This window comes from Ochlerotatus camptorhynchus, unplaced genomic scaffold, assembly GCF_037179485.1.
Source record: "Ochlerotatus camptorhynchus isolate MF236.1 unplaced genomic scaffold, CSIRO-AGI_Acam_v1.1 ptg000213l, whole genome shotgun sequence".
NCBI classification, from domain to species: Eukaryota; Metazoa; Arthropoda; class Insecta; order Diptera; family Culicidae; genus Ochlerotatus; species Ochlerotatus camptorhynchus.
In genome coordinates, this window is record NW_027040703.1 from 3,001,597 (window position 1) to 3,017,724 (window position 16,128).

Here is a 16,128-nt window from a genome sequence, read left to right on the forward strand (position 1 = left end):
ACAAGCCGTTAAAACTATCCATGGATTCTGACTCCAGATTCTTGAAAATTTAAAGCTTTTAAGTCCAGTGCTAGCTCAAATTTACAATTTGTAGAAATATGCATGTTCAAAAAAAAAAAAAAAGAACATTTAAAGCCCCTAATTTTTTTGCAGTTAGTAGACACCCAGACTAATACCATAGATTAGGCCATAAACTTGCTGTTGAATCTTTCGCTTTAAAGGTTCATATCGTATATGAGTTTTACGAGATACTAATTGAATAAGCCTAAAACATCAAACATTTTTTTGGTGTGCCTATCATAAGGACTACTCTTAGGTCACTTTTAGTCACTATTTTTACAACTGTAAGTCACTATTTGGTCACTTATTTCTGCAACATGGTCACTAAAATCACTATTTTTGACCGCAGTGATTACTACCAGCCCTGTTTTCAGGACCACCATAAATTTGGTAAAGAGTATTTTTTACGAAGGATTACGTCTTTCGGCAACATATCGGGGGTGCAATTTCTAAAACACAAAATCGACTGCGTTACGAAAAGTGGTCAGATTTTGACCACTTATAACTCTGGCAATAGCGGATGGATTTTAATTATAAAAAAGCAAATCGATTGGAAAAGCTGCTAAAATGAATACTTTATCAATTTTCAATTGGTCACTATTGAAAATTAGACAAATTTCCAACTGTTGCAATGGTGATCAAAATTATCACCGATTGTCTGCAAAAAGTGGTTTCCCCAACACAGTCGCCAAATATTGATACCGGACACATTACCCTACGTCAAATCTACGGTCGTGTCTTGGTGTCTTACTTTTTTAGCGTGAATTTATTTCAAGATAGATTATTGTTTTCGTTGTTACGTTTAATCGTATTTCTCTATATACAGGATGTCTACTCATTTTTCTGGAAAAAATTACCTGAGTTTTCCAAGTAAGTAAGTCCAAGATCTAAAAATATGCAATGTCTTGAAGTTTCGTATTCCATGTACAAGTTCAAGATATTGAAAATATTGAAAGTGCCAGAATTAAGTAAAAAAATAAATGATTTATTTCAATTTCGTAATTAACTTTATGAAAGAATAGAGATCTTCATTGTAGTCCCATTAACTTTACAACAATTTTAGGAACTTTGGAGAAGAAAATGCTGAGAATTTCAGTGCAGCTCTATAAACAAGCTGCAGGAACATAAGGGAAGCTACCACACTGAATATATGGGAAACTTACTGGAAGCTGTTAGAACCTTAAAAGCGGTTCTTTTAGCATCCGAGTACTTTTATGAAGTTCCTAGAATTTCACAGAACTCAACAGGTGTTAAACGAACTTGAGAAATTTAAGAAAACTTGAGGGGTATTATGCAAACTTTTAAGAAGTTCTAAGCACCTCAGAAATGCTGGATCTAGAAATTTTTGGGGAATTTCAGATCTTAATAGCAGTTTCCGTTACTATAGTCCAGAATTTTGGAGCAGTTTAAAATCTATAATCGTTAATTTAGATAAATTCACGATAGTTCCATGATGTACTGAAAAACAAATCGAGAACCCTTAATATGTTCCGCGAATTTCAGGGAAATACAGAGACCTTCAGAGAATTTATGAAAACTTCAGAAATATTTCAGAAACTTCACAGAAGTCCAGAGAATTTCAGGGAAATTTAAAGGTGTTTACGGGAATTCTATTTATTTCCGAGCAGAACCGAGATCTTCAATAGAACTAAGAGCTTTATGGAAGCCTCTTGAATATCAAGACAGGTCAGAGAATTAAAGGGCAGTTCAACTAATTTCAAGGAAATATTGGAAACCTTAAAGAAGTTTCGAGAAACTCAGTGAATTTCCGAAAACTTTAGCAAAGCTCCGAGAGAATTCCTGGAACGTGATACACATTTTATGAACATCCGGAAAACGTGAGAGTATTTTAAGATTGTTATATCATGGAGATATCAAAAACTTAAAAAAATGCGAAAATTTAGCTAAGTTTATTAGAATAGTGGATAGAATCCATACATCTCACGCCAAATTCACGAGTTCAACTCTCACCCCCCCAGACAAGTCACGAATGACCCAAGAGCGTTAAAATGACTTAAAAAAACAAAAATTAGAGAACATCAACGAAGTTTCATTAATAAAAAAAAAAGTGAGAACATTAGCAAGCAGCGATATCTTCAAGAAATTCCAGAGAACTAAATTTAGATATTTTTAGATAGTTTAATGATATTCAGCGAGTTCCGAGTACTTCGAGGACGATCAAATAGCTGCAGAATAATCCCATTAAATTCCAGAAATTTGGAAATTTAGAAAAACTTCGGAAACTTTTCAGTGGGCTTCAGAAACATTACTTCATAGAAATCTATGGAGCTTAAGATGAGATCCGCGAACTTCAGGAAATTTTATGAACATTAGCAAATCATTTGAAAAAAGTTTAGTAAGGTCCAAAAATTTGAGGAATTGCAGGGGGAAGTCAGTTCGAATAGTGGGGAATTTAAAGCAGTTCCCAGATTTTCAGATAACTTCTGAGTTGTTAAAAAATTATTTGAGGTCTTCGCATAAGTTCAGAAGGTCACTGAAGCATTTTTAGGATGATTTAATTAAATTCAGTGCAGTACAACAAGCATCATTAGAGATGAACTAGCCTAAGGCTAAAAATCTCTTAAATAAAGTTAAAAAAAAAACAAGCATCATGAGAACTGCAAAAACTTTAGAGAAGTTTTGAGAATTTCAGAAAAGAACAGAGAACCTCAGAGCAGTTCCGTCAACATCAGAGAAGTCACATAAATTTTAAAGAAGTTTAGATAACTTCAGCGAATTCTTAAACCTTTAAAGAAGATCTATGACCGTTGGAAAAATTGAGGAAACTCGAGGAAGTCTTATAAAGTTCATAATTTGAGGAGAAGTATTGTGAGCATCAGGCTAGTTTATCAAACTACAAAAGAACTTCAAGGCAGTTTCATTACCTTCAGCAAAAATTTGAGAATTTTCAATTGGATCTTAAGAACTCAAAATAGTCCATTCCATATTCAACGGAGATTTCCCCAAAATCTCGATGAAGCTATCTTCAGAATTAATTTTTCTTTTAGTTTTTCTCGGAATTACCTTTAAAATTCTCCCCAATTAGAAATCCTTGAGAAAGATTCCCCGAGTATTCATTGAATACATTTCAGATTTCCTTTTCAATCTCACTCCTTGCCTTGGAATTCTACTCGCATTGAAAGTCTCCTTACAATTAATTGGCATTTCTTCTCATAATTTGTTTGGCAAACCCTCCTAAATTTATTTTCCGAATTCCTTTGAAGATGTTCTGGAGTTATTGTCACATTTAATTGTAAGCCTCCTTTTAGTATTTTCATACAATTTCCAAGGACTTGTGCTCCGTATTCATTTATTCCCACAAACTTTATGAAATTATCCTCAAAATGCGCTTGGCATTTTCCAGTGAAGTTCACAAGAGTTGTGCTCCTCAGAAATTCCTAAGATTTTTCATTAAAATTTACTTTTAACTCAATTCAGATGCCAGGTAGTTGCTTGCTTGGAATTTTTGGAACAGTTGACTCTTTCGCCGAATGAAACTGCTGCAATGGTTCGGAAGGCAACCAATTTCTAGCTGACAGACTTACGGAGTTTCACTGTGAGATCCTTATTCTCGTAACCACTTCGAAACTTTAAGTGCACAAATATCAGCTTGCTTGCGAAACGTACCACATTGAAACTGTAACTTCACGTTTGCTGTACTGCAGCATACATGAAGTAGCAATGTCAGGTGATATGGGGCATCAATTTTCGAGATTTGTGTAATTGAAAATTCGAAGTGGAAGTGCATGTGACGGCCATTTGTGGACTGTACAAGGAATCACCTTAAGCTGGACTAGTCTCAGGATAAACTGACCCGCTGAATTATATGGTTTAACCTTTTAAGTCAAGTTGAGAACGGTTTCGCTGCGGATTCCGTGAAATTTTTCATGAAACTCTGTCAAAATATATATATATATGTTTAGGTTTGGCAAACTGACAAAACCCTGCGTGGAATCTCGTTCAAATTCCTTGTAAGGATACTAGTGGAATTTCTCTTCCTCTGGCCGATTTCTTCCATGGAATTCCAAAAAAAAAAAACTCTTCTTCAATATTCGATCACAATTTTGTCTCACAGATTCCGAAAGATTTCCTGTTGAGAATTTCAGCAAAGACAAAGAGTCAGAATCCCGAAGGGTCTTTCTTGTATGCTTCTGAACCCTACAAAGATTGCTCAGAAGTCTTGGAATACGCAATTTCCATTAGAGACTTCTTGGTTCCATGTTTAGATTTCCCTAACCTTCGGGTCTACGATTCAACGCTCCTGTTTTGGTTTTTTTTTTCGCATTATGATTCTCAAGAAGAGTTCCTGTTATCTCCAAGTGAAAATTACGACCGAATCCACTTCCTATTTCAACCGAACCACCGAACCTCACTCGCCACACAGAGACAAAATGACACGTGCACGGCATGAGCCAAACCGACTCATTCAATGGCAATGGAGAAAAGAGCTTAACTAATATTTAAGTTGCACTTAAGTGTCTCTACCCTCTTCATTCCCCTCATCCATCGTTCCACTGCAACGACCCTTCAACCACACTTATGTCACATGACACTGTACCAGTAGCAGCAGCAGCAGCAGCAGCACCTCTCTACACTGTTGGAATTGAAATGCCCGCATAGCTATGTAAAGATTCACCCTATCTGCATCCGACCTTCCGACTTTCGGGGGAAGCTCGAAGCGTGGCAAATTGATTAGTAAACAACGCTTTAGACTGTCGTACTACTGACTGCCGGACCTTCTCCCAAATTGACTGTGAGTCGAGTCTTGTCAAAATACTTACAACAATTAACTCCTTCGTTCGTCTCCATTCACACCGACCAACCAACCGGGACAGGAACTGGTCTAGCATTATATTACCATCGTGTGGGGCCACACTATTCACCATTGATGATAATGATGATGATGAAATCCCTTACCTTCTGCTGCAATACCTCCCAGTCAGTGTTTAGCTAGGTATTTGCTGTACTAATTATCGCTTCTATTTTCTCTTTCCAGATTGAGTCGGTCGATTTGGCGCTCAACATTTTGGACAATTATGACATCCGTGGGCACAAGATCCACGTCCAGCAGGCCGAGTTCCAACTCAAGGGCGAATACAACCCGGCACTGAAGCCGAAGGTCAGAAAGAGGGAGAAGGAGAAAATCCGCAAGATGCAAGAGGCGTAAGTTTTATGCGTTTTGAAAATACTTTAAACCGTGTGTGCCAAAGTAAGTTGTTGTCTTCATTAGATGCGCTTAGCTGTCAGGCAGCGCTTAGTAAAACTTTGTAACTGACACCTTGTCAAAGAAGGAGTTTGACTTCAAACAGCGTGACTTCAACCACTTTCGGATGTGGGTACTTTTAATCCACACATCATAACCGGCTTACTGTCTCTCCTCCAAGTACCCCGCAGAGAGTAGCAGATCTTCACCGATAACTACCCTCTTATGTCTCGCCTGGGTGTGGAGGCAAACAAATAAAAAGAAAATATTATTGCTATTAACTACCCACTTAACATATTTTGAGCACCACGTTGATTATCCACTTTTTTAACGACTCTTCAATAAGCTCTTCCCTTCTTTCGCGTTGTCTGCGCCCATCGATCTCGACCTAACCTCAACTCCTACATTGTCTCATACTACGTGTACTCATATTTGCAGATTGTTCGACTGGCGCCCGGAGAAGATGCGAGGTGAACGCTCCAAGCATGAGCGGATCGTCATAATTAAGAATCTGTTCGAGCCGGAGCTGTTCGAGCGGGAGGTCCATCTGTTGCTCGAGTACCAGAACGACCTCCGGGAGGAGTGCAACAAGTGTGGAACCTGCCGCCGGGTGGTACTGTTCGATCGGCACCCGGAGGGTGTGGCCCAGATCACGATGAGCGACTCGGAGGAGGCCGATCTGGTGGTGAAGCTTTTGAACGGTCGGTTCTTTGGTAAGCGCAAGCTCACGGCGGCCATTTGGGACGGTAGAACCAAGTATAGGTAATGCTTTCAGATTTCAAATCCTCCCGATATCTTCATTTACAAAAACCGATTTTTCATTTTCTTCCAGAATTGCCGAAACCGAGGCGGACGTCAATAAGCGTCTGGGCAATTGGGAAAAGTATCTGGAGAAGGAGGAAGCAGCGGTGGATGCAGAGCAACCCACCGAAAACAAACAGCCACCCGCAGAAACACCTCAGGAGGTGGAATGTTCCAAGGAAAAGGATGACAACAAAAGCGAACAGCAAATTACTGTCGCGGCGGCGGCGGCGGTGGAGACGGAGGAAAGCAAACCGTCCGGCGAAGTTGAACAACAACAACAACCACCGAAACCGCAACCGTCATCGGCAGATACCGACGACGACGCCGACGACGAATCACCAACAGTGGAAATCAACTGAAATCATGTTTGATTTACAGAGAATTGCAAAAATTTAAAGGTTCATTCTAAAATAAAACGGTACTCCCGCCGAATCGAACTTGTACAAGTCGACCAAAATAGAGCGAAAGAATTCCCATCAAAAAAACGCATTTAACGACCGTAATTTATTCCGAGTCAAAACTTTGTCTCGGTCACAGCCGAAAGCGCCGCTTCTAAATCAATGCACGACGAGGAAGACATGTTGATGAGGGAATAGGTAAAAAATTCAAATCACCGAGACAACGCACATCAACCAGATGGACATGTTCATCCTAAAAAATAAAGTCAAGCCGAGAGCGACGGTAGCAAAATGTTAATCCTGACGCTAACCACTTTATTATCTCAATTTATTCCTATTCCAGCTTCCGTTTTTATGCATTCTCCTCTTTTAATCTTATTCTACGACAAAAGCATCAGCTCGTTCTCTAGGCTGGTGGCGGGCCGTCTGGTCGCAGGTTGCTTGGCTGACGATGAGCTGAAGAGATTTATGCCACCAACGACGGCGTTGAAAGATGCTGCACACACACACATACACACCACCGGCGACGATGATGACCCGATTTACATCTGGTGGTAGGTGGTTTTGACATTTCGTGCGGATTTCAGTGGATTTCACATATGCACGATCTGAAGCCCGCTCAAGTCAACGATTTGTGTACGCTTAGTCACACCAACTGATGATGATGATGATGATGTTGTTGTCTGGCTGACTGCGGTATCGTGAAATATTGTATGTATATGATACGATTGTCAGCTTTGAGAAGATTTGTCTGTCACGAACCAGACAGCAGCGGGGAAATTATCCACTTGAACTTGGATGGATGGGATATCGCGTGCTTGGAGGAAGTTTTATGACAGTCAGTATAGTAGGTTAGTTTTGCCAAATGGGAAATAGTGTTTTGTCTAGTCAGGTTTCTAAACTCGACTAATTAAGATGTAGGGAATTCCCTTTTTAAATAAGTAGAAAGTCACGGAATTGTCCAGGAAGTAACTACCGTGCAAACACCATATTGTGAACAGTTCCATATTCTGTACGGTAAGAAATACTTTAAATGTTTCAAAATTAATGGATCATGCTTCAGCAGACGCTGGAGTAAAATTATTAATCAAAAAAGTTATAATATAAATAATGTCACTACAATTTTGCCTGATATTAACAGAGTAAATTATTTTCTACATCTTTCGATGGGTTTGTTTAGTAAACTCTCGTTAATGTGCTGGCTTATGGGCTTCCCTGGGGCGGCAGGCAATGCGTTGTGGGCTGACAGTTTCAGAAACGTGGCAGGTACGATTCGGTGCAGTGTATTCAGAATCGGTGTTGTAAAGTATGCCGTCATCGGTGGACTGCAGACCGTGTTGTTAAGGATTGGAATAAACAACATTGGAAATGCAAGACGTGCTGTAATTTGAAACATTGTCTTGATCACATTTTTACTTGCCTGTTGAAACAAGCTGGAAAACCCCTCATCCACATTTAGTCACAGGTCCGGGACGACTATGATGAGCGCTGATAGGGGGCTGTCCATAAACTACGTAGACAGTTTTGACTAGAGGAACCAGGAGCTTCCAAAATGCAGTCCATAGTGCGTCCCGGGCGTCGAAGCTAGGTGACAAGCATGGTACAGTGGTTGTTAATTTTTTTTTTTACTTTAAATGATCTTTATTTCTTGTATTTGTTTGGTTTACATGTATTAATTATCAAGTGACACAGATGCGTCTTTTCAACTTTAGTACATTTGAAGTTTTAATTATTATTTACAGTTCCTAGTCCTATCAGGCTGTTTTAGAGTATGACCACCTTGGTGGGATTGGTTTGTTTTGAATTCAAAAAAAGGAGACTACTTATAACTTCTATTTACAACTACAACTAACCTATAACTACTATATACACCTAATCTACTATATACAAATTGCTTATCAAAGCATGTTCTTTTGTATTGAATTTCTGCACAAACCTAGTCTTAATGTCATCAATTTTGAAATCTAATCTTGGAACGTTCGCCTCTTGGTGGAGGTCGGAAATTCTTGTGTCGATCAAGGATCATCCTAAGCACTCTGTTCTGAGCGACCTGTATTTTGTTCCTGTGAGTTTGTGCACATGATTCACACACCGGAGCTGCGTATAAGATCGCAGGTGCTATAATTTGTTTATAGAAAGCCAGCTTGTTCACCCTTGAGAGGCGGGATCTGCGGCAAATCAGCGGATACAGGCACCTTACCAAGACGGCATTCTTGACTACGGTTTTCTCCACATGCGAGCTGAATAGGAGATTTTCGTCAAACAACATCCTGAGATAGGTTACTTCGGTGGACCACTCAACCCTTGTGCCATACATGATTACAGTACAAGAGGGAGCCGGTTTCAGTTTGGGTGATTGCCGATGGAGGAACACGTGGTGGCATAATCAGCAAAGGCGTCAAGGCGTCGTTGGAGCTTGTTTGTTATTTCGCGAGGCATCCTACCCTTGACGGTTATAGCGGTATCATCTGCGAACAAGAAGAACACGCAACCGTCTCCGAGGGGAGGAATGTCAGAAGTGTAGATGCTGTAAAGCAAAGGGCCCAACAGACTTCCTTGCGGAACATCTGCTGGGATGGAGAACGTGTTTGAAAGGCAGCCATTCAACGATACCCTGATCGACCTTTGTTTAAGGTAGTTACGGGTGATTTTAACAAGATGCAAAGGAAAGTTGAAGTTACAAAGCTTGTATACAAGCCCATTGTGCCAGACATTGTCAAACGCTTTCTCAACGTCTAACAATGCCATGGCTGTGGACTTGGATACAGCCTTGTTACTTCGGATGTTATTCATCACCCGTACTAGCTGATGATTTGTAGAGTGCCCCTTCCTGAACCCGAACTGTTCCGGTAGGAGAATGTTGTGTTCCTCGACAAACTTAAGCAAACGATTGAGAATAAGTTTCTCTAACAATTTGCTCAGCGCTGAAAGAAGGCTGATCGGTCTGTAGCTTGAAGCTAGCGTTGGATCCTTTCCGGGTTTGCGGATAGGTATGCTTTTCTTTGTCTTCCAGATACATGGAACGTAGTGCAGTTCCAAACATCCGTTGAAGACAGCAACCAGCAGAAAGTGAACCTTCATGCTGAGATTTTACAACACTAGGTTGAATATTCCGTCAAACCCGGGGGCAATCATGTTTGTGGTGCACTTCGAGCTGACTTCGGATGTTGAAGCCAAGCGAGTGCGAATTGGCAATATGCTCACCAATCGCATTTGCTTTCTCTTGAGGGGTGATTATGAACCGATCGTCATCATATTCATCTTTAAGTGGTGGAATGGGTTTGGGGCGCGTCTTTAGGACCTTGGCAACTTTCCAGAATGGTAAGGAGCGGTCGTCCAGATTCTGGACGAGCCGCCCGAAACTTTCGTTCCGGAGTGAGACCATTCTGGAAGCAATCTCCTTGTTCAGATCGGCCATTTAACGTTTCCTCGCTAGATCTCCGGTTCTTTGGAACTGGCATCTACAAACATTTCTCAGGCGAATCAAGAGTTGGGTGTGGGAATTAATGGCAATAAACTTACCCCTCACAGGAACTTGTCGGACGCACACCTCGTCAGCCACGGTTATGGCTTGGTGGAGTCTCTCCAACGCTCGGTCGATGCCCTCCACGGTGTCAAGCGGCGGGTTTTCGATGATGTGCCTGTCTACCACGCGTCCAAACTGGGCCAAGTTTACGCGATGGTAGTCCTTGCGCAGGCTTGAAGCAGGAGCCACGTTGCAGCCCAGTTCAGCCACCACCGGTTGGTAGTCAGAGCTGAGTTCGTTGAAGGCTACCAGCTTGGACAAGCCGATATTTGTCAGGAACAGGTTTAGCGTCGATGGGTTGCCCGCCGGTGAGATAAATGTTAGCTCATCCGAAAACCAAACGGAGTACAGCCCATGCTGTGAGTGGTCGAACAGCAGACGACCGTTCTGGTTCTGCTGGTAGTTCCGCCAGGCCTCATGGTGAGCATTTAGATCTCCTCCAACTACACACTTAGGGTTGATGCATATATTATGTCACGCTCTAAGGGGGAACGGGGGTCTAAGATTTTGTGACAAGCAATGCATTAGGTATAGGAAAAACGTCACGATAGGGGGGAGGGGGTAATGTTTTGCTCGATTTAGCGTGACATAATTAATGCATGGACTAGTGCATGGGCCCGTTAGATTATTTTGCCGAGAAGGGCACCACTTAGCAGCTCGGCATTTTATTTTGCTGGAGCTTAGTTAAAAACTTGCCGCGATTCAGTAAAAATTATGTTTGTAAGTTGTTACTAAGCGGGAACCGGTACGGGTGATGGTGGACAGGTCCTTCTTGAATTTAGCCGCTAGTCCACTGCTGGCGGCACACTGTCGAGGGCAGTAGACGGCGATGAACTGGACGTATCCAGTCGACGACTTCTCCTCCACACCAAAGGCCTCGATGATAGAGGTGCGGATATGGGAAAGAATATGGTATTTTATCTCTTTCTTGACGACGACCGCAACACCACCCCCCCCTGGAGCTGGTGCGATCAAGCCGAATAATATTGTGGTCAGGCAACCAGAAGCTGTCGCCGGACTTTAGATGGGCCTCGGTTAGAAGGCCCACGTCGATGCTGTGCTTGCGGAGGAAGTCAGCAAGCTCAATCTGTTAAGCTCTTACAGAGCAAGCATTCCAGGTAATGATAGTTAGCGGTTTAGACGCCATACTGGATGATGAACTTACCGAGCACTTGGATCTGTTCGGGCTTATTGTGGCACTAACGAAGAGCACCGGACATGTTGACGAAAATTTCCATCAGTTCATCCGCTGAGAACAGATCGGGGTTGTTGCATAGCGTTGGTGGTTGTCTCCAGAATCCAGGGTGGGGGTAGAGATCTATGTCCAGCACAATCACCGGAAGCTTTTTGAGGGGCGGCGGACTGCACCCGCGAATTTGATTGCCTTTGCTGGGAGCTCTGGCACTGAGTTACGTCACGATGGCCTCCACGGTATGGCTCCCACCGTAAGATGATGGAGTAGATCGATCGGATGGCTTGCAGCGCATTGAGCGTCACCGTCCCATACTGGAAGTGCACCAGGAAAAGACTATCCGGGTACGTCTTCACGTTTTCGTCTCTCCTTGTCATTCGGAGGACAGCGATTGGGGCTAGCTTGTACCGGTTCGTGATTTTAGCTTCGACCATCTTGGGGTCGAAGTTTGGTAGACCCCTGATGACTACCTTGAAGGGCTTCTCACCGGGAATGTCATGCGTAAAGAATTCCGCCATGGAATCCTTCAGATATATCACGGCCACCTCGTACTCCGCTTTCGTTCGGAGCATCACCTTGGTGCCGATCCTGCCGAGCTTAAACTCAGCTGCAACGTCCAGCGATGAGAGATCGCCAATCAGCGTGTTGAGTGGCACTTGCTTCACCACCAGTGGAGGAAGCTTCATTTTTGCTGCACTCGGGCTGGCAGCAGTGTCGTTGTCGACGGCGTCGCCGAAATCACCATTGGCGCTGACGTTCGTTGCGGTGACATCGTCCCGTCCACTCGCACCATCGGACTGGCCCTGATTTTTCTTCCTCTTCTTAGACCGCTTCACCGTGGCTGAGAGGTGGTATTCCCAACATCGGTGGGAAGAGTAGCGTACCTATTCAAAATAGGTACACTCAAGCTACTCTCACCGCTGTTCTACTTCTCTGTTTTCTCTCGGAGCCTGCCCCGGGAGCGCTGTCTTCCCATCACACGAAGCGACCGACACTACTGACGACGCGATTAAACTGCGAATGTTTGGATCAAACTAGAAACTTTAGAACAACTCGACAGAGCTTGACGTTCAAGCAGAGAATGATCAGTTTGTGTGGTTGTTCAATGCTGTAACAGCTTTTTATAACTAGTTAAGGTGCTTAAGCCCCGTAACGTGGGTAGATCACCTTTTCGTGGTACGTTACGATCGATTCCTAGTCCTGACTACTTCAAACTAGGGGAACAGGATTTTTCCGAAATCCAAGGAACACATCTTAGTCCTTGTTACTTTTTATGCCTTTTTGATAGTGACAAGACTCGGCTTTGTCTACCGAGGATGATCTTGAAACAAGGAAAAAAAATGAGTTAGTTGTCTTCATCTATGTGATTCCTAATCTTCTATTCGTTGTTCCCTAGTTTGATGTGGTTACGACTAGGGTTCTGATGCATGGTCATTATCGGTGTCATGCCTTAATTTTGTTGCTAAGGAATCCAATTTTGACTGACAAAGGGGCGCGCCTTTGGAAGGTGTTTCAACACTCCGAAGGGTATAAATAGCGGGACCTTTCAATTAGAGTCGGATCCTTGCGATAAATGCAAGAGTGGCAACTGTAAAAAAAATCGAATACTTCATCATTTCTCAATAGTGATGGAGTAATACGACATGCACTAAACTAAGGACACGGGATATACTACAATATATCAATTTACTGGTCGTAGTAGTGTTAGGCAAGGTTGCAAAGACTCATTTCAGCTAAAACAATGTTTTTCTAAATTATGAAATAATTAGATGCCATGATCAAATTTTGAATTGGTAGGATACAAGAAGAGGTTGCAAAGAATGTGTTTGACATATTAAACCTGTTTATTTCACTTCATGAGAGTCACAATCAGCGATTTTTCACAAACTCACTCACTCACTCACTCACTCACTCAGCGATCAGCAAATCGCTGATTGTGACTCATAGACAGCAACATTTACAGGTTTTATGTTTCCAACGCATACTTTGTAACCTCTTCTTGTAAGTTACAAGTAAAACATGCCATCATACCATCTTTTGGTTTTATTATTCCGAAAAACATTATTTTAGCTGAAATGAGTCTTTGCAACCTTGGTGTTAGGTCCCGAACAGAGGAAAAAAAGGTGTGTAAAATGGTCAGCAAAGTGTATTCTACTACTGTCACTGTGTGAACTTGAAGTTTTAAGCCAAAGAATTAAAGTATAGATGGAGCTGATTTCATGCGTCTAGCTTATAAATGTACCATTCTTTAATTCTAACTTGCTTATATTTGTTAATGCCCCATGCCCTGCCACACTCTGGAATTGGTTTGACGTATGATAAATGATAAGTAGAGTGAATAAAATTTTTTTTTAATTTTTAACATCCCAGATTTAGAAAAATTAGAAAAATTCGGAGGTGAAATTTTAAAGGAAATATTAGCCAAATTTATACTGTTTCTTGTGTTAATTATTAATAATTCGTAGAGAATTATAGACTGAATTCCATGAAATCGTTCCTAATCTACCCACGTTGTTTGTGAACAGTCGCTTATTGTAATATAAGAACCTTCTCCATAAAATACCCTGAGCATTGGCATAACCTTGAGGATTGCTTAACTGCAACCAGGTCCCAGGGCTTGTCTGTATCTTTACATTTTGAAAGATGCACACTAGTGATGCCAGTTGTGATGTAGCGGACCAAAGTTTGTTTTGATTTAACTACTAGTCAAAATTAAATAATTATGTAGTTTAGAATTATAGTATAAAATATGAATTGTTTCTTTTAAATAATTGAGTCTAATAGTTACAAAAATGTAAAAAATTAATTTTCATTATTTGGCTCAAAACTTTTGGAATGCTACATCACACAGATACTACCTTTGAATTTGGCTTGATCGAGTGGCGATTTTGTTTTCTCTTTTCTTTTATTTAGATCAATACGATGCAGTTTTGAAGAAAACAACGATATCAACTATATTCCTTCTCGGATGAAGACAGCGAAGATGATTTCCTTATGAGCGAATTTGAAGACGAAGAGAGCGCAAACAAAACGACTGTTCTACCGCAAATCACTCTTTACTACTACTATTCAATATTACTTCCTCGATTTCTCGTAAAATAGTCAGTCATTCATCGGTTTCATTTATTAGCATTCAGTGGAGTTTTTGCTTTTATTTGTACCACCTTTGGTGCCTTTTAAGTTTTTGATGATTAGATTTGCCAGATTGGGTAGAGGTTTCAAAGTTTACGCATGTCTATAAGCCTAATTGTAAACAGTAAACAGGGTGCCTTCCATTCATTTTGGCTGAGGGAATTTTTTTGTGTGATGGTGGAGTGGTGGGATATTATGATGATGTATGTTGTGCGTAAGTGGCGGAGGGAAGTGTGGGGTCTGTGTTTGGCGCATCTTGTTATTCCACAGTTATGTCCTTAGTTAAATGGAAGGCACCCTGATAGCAAATATAATAAATGTTACTAATAATACTTAATTAATTAATTTTTTTTGTTCTATTGTCTTTCTCTCTTTATATCGGTGCATGATGAGATACACTGAACAAGGTGAAGATAAAATAATACTTAAATGTAAGTATCACATAATCTTGCAGAATTGATCCGACGCTTACGAATATAATGGAGATAGTTAGATAAAAACACGAAGGATCCACGATCAGATTCAAAATGGAAGTGATGCGGTATAATCGAGGAGCTGTACTAGTGAGATTGATAGCAAGAGATGGACACTGTTTATTTTCATCGATAGTGAACCAACTTCATCATACAGAGGTGCATTCGGAGCAACATTATGAGATGGTTTGGCAGCTCAGACGGGAAGTTGTGACTCACATCCGGAGTCACATTCATACATATTCAGACAACCTGATATCCTATCTTATGGATCCTGAAATACGCACTCTCACTCTCAGCGATTCAAGTAGCGATGAGCAACTGAACATCCTGGATTTCAGAGGTTTCTCTGAAGACGAGGATGATGGTTTCCAAGGATTCGACTAACTATGTGATGGTAAAATCTACTAACAACTTCCCATACTTTTCACCAACCTCGATCATTATTAACAGGTAAATATTCATTTTATTAAATTACTATATTATACTGTCATTACTGTTAACACTATCATTGCAACTAATTCAATTAGGCATATTCAATTGACCTGCATCGGGTTATTATTTTGCATGTAATGATATGGGAAAAGGGGGGACTCACGATTCAGCATGGAGAGTGTATGGGAGCCGTTCTAGGGGTTGGTTGGGGCATGTGGTTCATTTTAGACATTATAGTCTGACGTGAGAACCATGTTCCACTCAAGTTCTGGAATTTGGCCTTGAGACTTGAGATCTGGCCTTCATAAGACCCCCTTCTGTCTCGCAAAATCAAAATCAAAATCAAAATAAGAACCTTCTCCATAAAATAGAATAGAAATATGTACAGAATAGAACAGTCTCTGTGGCGACTCCTCCCATGGTGTCAACTCATCATTTCCGTAGCTACGTTACCCGAACAAATTAAAAATCCACAAATTGCAACTCAAAAGTATGAAGTGAAAACTCGCAAATTACAAACCAGACAAGCCCGCCATCATGTTTCCGCGCGGTTACGTTCGCAGGAAACCAGGCATGTTCTGTCGAAGGCAGAAATGAGCCCAAAAACGCGCAAATAATAATAATAAAAAAAAATACAGTGAACATTGCGCACTCCATGGAAAATTGAGCCGAAATTAATCGTGAAGTTTATATAAATAAGCTCCATTCAATGCTCAGTACCATCACCATGGACGCCGGACGAGCAAAACGAGCAAAGTAATTAAGCGAGAGCGCGTTTTAAATGTTGCATTTTATTTTTTGGCAGTTCCATGTTATAATCTCATTCTGCTGGTCTTTTTACACGCTCCCCGTGTTTCAGTCCGACGACGATTGTTTTATTTTTATTGATCTTTCTCCTGCGGATG

The 16,128-nt window shown here is 41.2% G+C and overlaps 2 protein-coding genes across 6 annotated transcripts in view; one reads left to right on the forward strand and one right to left on the reverse strand.

Moving 5' to 3' along the window:
* barc (RRM1_TatSF1_like and RRM2_TatSF1_like domain-containing protein barc) overlaps positions 1–6,499 on the forward strand; it is a 281,458-nt gene extending 274,959 nt beyond the window's left edge. The window contains exons 3-5 of the mRNA XM_065224665.1: positions 5,057–5,223; positions 5,702–6,025; positions 6,096–6,499. Coding sequence (XP_065080737.1) covers positions 5,057–5,223; positions 5,702–6,025; positions 6,096–6,426 — 822 coding nt within the window. The 3' untranslated portion in view covers positions 6,427–6,499. The remainder of the gene's footprint in view (positions 1–5,056; positions 5,224–5,701; positions 6,026–6,095) is intronic.
* rgn (regeneration) overlaps positions 1–16,128 on the reverse strand; it is a 379,503-nt gene that overhangs the window by 171,966 nt on the left and 191,409 nt on the right. The window lies entirely within an intron of this gene.